Source organism: Opisthorchis viverrini (genome assembly GCF_000715545.1).
Source record: "Opisthorchis viverrini unplaced genomic scaffold opera_v5_24, whole genome shotgun sequence".
Taxonomy (NCBI): domain Eukaryota; kingdom Metazoa; phylum Platyhelminthes; class Trematoda; order Opisthorchiida; family Opisthorchiidae; genus Opisthorchis; species Opisthorchis viverrini.
In genome coordinates this window covers 628739-634051 of record NW_008751680.1, presented here as the reverse complement: position 1 = coordinate 634051, position 5313 = coordinate 628739, and the positions used below count along the sequence as shown (strand labels likewise).

Genomic DNA, 5313 nt, shown 5'->3' with positions numbered 1-5313 from the left:
AAAGGAAGACTAGAAGCCCAAATGTTCGCTTGCTTCCCTTCTGGCATAACCATTCTGTGTGAAGCGATTGGTGGGCAGGCTTGATAAGGAGGTGATCAGGCGTAGTAGGGAATTTAACGCTATATATAATTGATGGAGTTCTACGGCGAAAGGACAACATGCAGACCTGATTGTAGGTCCAGTCTATGTGAGCACTAGAGGAACCCGTTAATGTTCGCATCACGCCCAAGAAAAAACCAGGTCCAAGCAGTAAGTGCATGAATGCGCAGAATGCTCCAGTGGAAGAAGTTGAGACAAGTGACACCTTTGTCCAGCCACTCCTGATCAAGCAAATAGGTCCCATCTGCTAGGGAAGCACCAGTAGTTACTCGCCGATATTTTGCTTTACTGTTGCAGTTGGGCATGAATCGGGCTACCGGATAACATAGAGCTAGTCTTGTACTGACATGATCGGATTCGGTTCGATGGAGGACAGCTGATCGGCGTAGTGGAGTCGGGGTTAAAACGCAAGGGTCCGTTTATTTCGAGAACATGAAGAGCGCAACAAACCCGAGAACACCAAGGATGATTTTGTATTCTGCCAATGAGGAGTCTCCTCTGTTGTTCTGAGGATGCAAACCTCCAAACACCTCTAGGGATCCTCCATCAAGGTGTGGTACATGAGGACCACGAGAAGCAGCGAAATGTAGTAATATTACCCAGGGAGAAACTGGATTTGGGGGAAACTAATACGTGCAGGATTTGTGAGTGATGAGGATGCTGGTTTGCAACCCGGTAATAATGGCGGTCTAGGTGACCCGTCATCTGCTGCGAATTTCGCCCATGTCAGCATAATGAGTTTGATGGGAGATTTGATGAAACGGGTTCCCGGGGTGTATAAATGCTAAACTGACATTGTCGTCCAGTCTATGTGAGCACTAGAGGAACCCGTTAATGTTCGCATCACGCCCAAGAAAAAACCAGGTCCAAGCAGTAAGTGCATGAATGCGCAGAATGCTCCAGTGGAAGAAGTTGAGACAAGTGACACCTTTGTCCAGCCACTCCTGATCAAGCAAATAGGTCCCATCTGCTAGGGAAGCACCAGTAGTTACTCGCCGATATTTTGCTTTACTGTTGCAGTTGGGCATGAATCGGGCTACCGGATAACATAGAGCTAGTCTTGTACTGACATGATCGGATTCGGTTCGATGGAGGACAGCTGATCGGCGTAGTGGAGTCGGGGTTAAAACGCAAGGGTCCGTTTATTTCGAGAACATGAAGAGCGCAACAAACCCGAGAACACCAAGGATGATTTTGTATTCTGCCAATGAGGAGTCTCCTCTGTTGTTCTGAGGATGCAAACCTCCAAACACCTCTAGGGATCCTCCATCAAGGTGTGGTACATGAGGACCACGAGAAGCAGCGAAATGTAGTAATATTACCCAGGGAGAAACTGGATTTGGGGGAAACTAATACGTGCAGGATTTGTGAGTGATGAGGATGCTGGTTTGCAACCCGGTAATAATGGCGGTCTAGGTGACCCGTCATCTGCTGCGAATTTCGCCCATGTCAGCATAATGAGTTTGATGGGAGATTTGATGAAACGGATTCTCGGGGTGTATAAATGCTAAACAGGCTGACATTGTCGTTGTCTAACAAATTACGGTCGAATAACCACATCTACCGTCGTGTGATTGAGCAGCCAGATTCGTAATCAAGCAATAAGAAAACGGGTATCTGGTTGCGCAGCAACTANTCTAAATAAGTGCATGCAACCAATTCTACTCTCCCAGGATGCTGCCACGGTTCACAGTAAAATCGTTAAGCCGTAACACCCCTTAGCTGCCGTGTCACTTGAAGGAAGCGCGGGGACTTGGACATTACCATGTTTTTCTAGGCTAGACATGGGATGTCTGTGGGGCATTCTTCAAGTTACCCCGATATCGGCGGTTCTCGCCCACTCATAGGCATCTCTTTCCGTCCGTGCTGCGCAGAAATGCTTTCCGTCTAATGATTCATCACGTTGTTTCTAGTTTCAAAACACATGACATACAGACCTAGTGACTGAATTAATCCATTTCATCCACGGCAATTACACCGTCATTTGTTTATCAGCTCTCCGAGGCCTGAAGAGCATGCTTCTTATCCCCTTGAAGCCAGCCAGCATTTTTCTAATCCGGCGAATCTTATGTGGCTTGTTTGGCTGAAGTCGCTCTTCTTTGGTGTTTGTGTAGACGCCCGATCCGCCGGCAATCAGCGTGGCCGACAAGATGTACGAGGGATTTTCCGGTTAGTTGTCGGGGTCCTGGGCGATGACCGTGTCCACAAGCATAAAGGCCGCTTTTGACGGAGAGGCGCTGGAGATTGGCTTCTGTGCTTGTCCAGTTCAGAGGTTGTGGCTTTGGTGAGGAGTTCATGACTGCACCCTTGTCGTCTGTTATGGAGATAAGCGTTGATAGCCTCACGTACTTTGGGCGCTGCTTGTATGTGAGGTTTGCCTCCTCGGGAGCATCACTGCCCCCGGTGGACGAGGGATATGTGGTAGTCGAGTAAAAACTGCTGTCTGGAGATGCGGCCGGTCGCGTCGGCTTGCCTTCGGGAGCATAAGGGGCTATGACCACAATCAGCTTCGCCATGAGTTTTGGGTCGGCTGTACTGATCCCAAGCGGAAGTCTGTTTCGCTACTCTACCCTTGATCTGCTGCGATCCAGCTTTCGAGCCTCTGGAGATTGATCCTCAGATAGACGCCTGGTCATCGAACGCTGCTAGCCCGCTCCAAGATCTTCTCTACAGCGAGTGGGGAAGAAAGGAAGACTAGAAGCCCAAATGTTCGCTTGCTTCCCTTCTGGCGTAACCATTCTGCGTGAAGCGACTGGTGGGCAGGCTTGATAAGGAGGTGATCAGGCGTAGTAGGGAATTTAACGCTATATATAATTGATGGAGTTCTACGGCGAAAGGACAACATGCAGACCTGATTATAGGTCCAGTCTATGTGAGCACTAGCGGAACCCTTTAATCTTCGCATCACGCCCATGAAAAAACCAGGTCCAAGCAGTAAGTGCATGAATGCGCAGAATGCTCCAGTGGAAGGAGTTGAGACAAGTGACGCCTTTGTCCAGCTACTCCTGATCAAGCAAATAGGTCCCATCTGCTAGGGAAGCACCAGTAGTTACTCGCCGATATTTTGCTTTACTGTTGCAGTTGGGCATGAATCGGGCTACCGGATAACATAGAGCTAGTCTTGTACTGACATGATCGGATTCGGTTCGATGGAGGACAGCTGATCGGCGTAGTGGAGTCGGGGTTAAAACGCAAGGGTCCGTTTATTTCGAGAACATGAAGAGCGCAACAAACCCGAGAACACCAAGGATGATTTTGTATTCTGCCAATGAGGAGTCTCCTCTGTTGTTCTGAGGATGCAAACCTCCAAACACCTCTAGGGATCCTCCATCAAGGTGTGGTACATGAGGACCACGAGAAGCAGCGAAATGTAGTAATATTACCCAGGGAGAAACTGGAGTTGGGAGAAACTAATCCATGCAGGATTTGTGAGTGATGAGGATGCTGGTTTGCAACCCGGTAATAACGGCGGTCTAGGTGACCCGTCATCTGCTGCGAATTTCGCCCATGTCGGCGTAATGAGTTTGGTGGTAGATTTGATGAAACGGGTTCCCGGGGTGTATAAATGCTAAACAGGCTGACATTGTCGTTGACTAACAAATTACGGCCGAATAACCACATCTACCATCGTGTGATTGAGCAGCCAGATTCGTAATGAAGCAATAAGAAAACGGGTATCTGGTTGTGCAGCAACTACTTCAGTCGGGGAAGACATGGCGAAAACAAGATACTTTTGCCACTCGTATGAAGAAGGAGCACCCTTGTAGACACACCCTAAATTCATGTCCTTAAATACAGTGGGGCAGGTAAACGATGATCTGCTAGAATTCATCGGACGAAGAGCCCATGACTATGACTTCCTTCGGCTCGGCGTTGCGCCGCATACAGTCTAGCGCTACGAGTGCTCTTTTCTGTGCCTTCTTCGGGATGGCGCAAACCGCCAGGTGGTCAAGATATGACTTGGAAAGTGGGTGTGAATGATTGCGTAGAGCTGGGATGTTGTTGGTGTGGTCCATCTTTCAGGGTGGGGTCTCCACGATTCATCACGCGCTAGGCTGCGTACATTGCAAGGAAAAATGCCTGAACAAGCCAGTTGCTGTGCTACCAGTTTCTTTCAAGATTGTCCGGCTGGGAGATTGGAGATGTAGGCATATCAGAATGCTTCACCATCAACCTCATCATAATCATGGACAGCAGAACAGCGTTCAACACTGACGCATCACCGTTGTACGAGCATAATTTATTGTAAGGCCTCATGGGGGATTAAAGAATGTAGGTGGATGAGCTAAGTGCAATCATTCCGAGGTGCCTACATCTCCGGACACTCATTCAGGAAATCTGGATATAAACCGACGACAAGAACGCAATTGACATCGATTAGCAGCTATATATTGTAGCGTCTCCAACCACTCGCAGTGTCGGTCACGCTCCCCCATCTAGGGAGGTACAAGCACCGGCAACACTCAAGCATTTTGAAATCTTCTTGAGATCCTTTTGCCAGGCCAAGAGTTGGTCACTTGTCTGATTCCGCCACCTTGGGTTGGGCACTGAAAACAGCCCTCTTTTCGGCAAACGATGGTTTGGCATGCGCAATAAATTACCTAGCCAACGCAGTTTCTGATGCCGAAAACATTCTTCAATGGAAGTACCCTTTGCACAACCGGTGACTCGCTTTCTAATAGTCTCATTACGGATTATTTGAGACCAACTCACTAGAGATGTGGTCCTGGGACAACGAACAGACCAAGTCTCACATCTCACAGTGTAGTCTGATGCACACGTCCCTTGAGATTCACGGATGCGCCACTTTGACGCCACAAGTGTCTCAAATTAGCAGACGTGGCCAGAGCCTGTATTGACCCCATCTGTTCAGAACTAACATAACTTCCAAGTACGTAACACGCTCCACAACTTCGGGTGCCTCTCCCTGGATTGTAAGTGGCATTTGTCCACGATGGGGGGCGAGATGGCTCAGCGGGTAGAGTGCAAAGCAACCAAACGAAAGGTCCGTGGTTCGAAACCAATCTCTGCCTCTCGACCACCCTGCTCGTGCCACCTCCTGGTGGCATGGCAGTTAGGCACCGGTGGGGTGCTACATTATGTCCACCAGAAAGATCTAACACTTTGTGGGTGCAAAGTGCATACAAAAGGACGTTATGACGTCGGTCCGTTCATCCAAAAATACATGTGCCTTTTTTCTCTTCGAAGAGGAGA

At 48.8% G+C, this 5313-nt stretch overlaps 1 protein-coding gene across 1 annotated transcript in view; it reads right to left on the bottom strand.

Annotated features, from left to right (window-relative positions):
- T265_02077 (hypothetical protein) overlaps positions 1-2615 on the bottom strand; it is a gene marked incomplete at both ends in the record, with an annotated part of 7383 nt that extends 4768 nt beyond the window's left edge. Inside the window, one exon of the mRNA XM_009166236.1 lies at positions 2216-2615. Within this exon, the coding sequence (XP_009164500.1) occupies positions 2216-2615 (400 nt within the window). The remainder of the gene's footprint in view (positions 1-2215) is intronic.
- Between the last annotated feature and the right edge of the window lie 2698 nt (positions 2616-5313).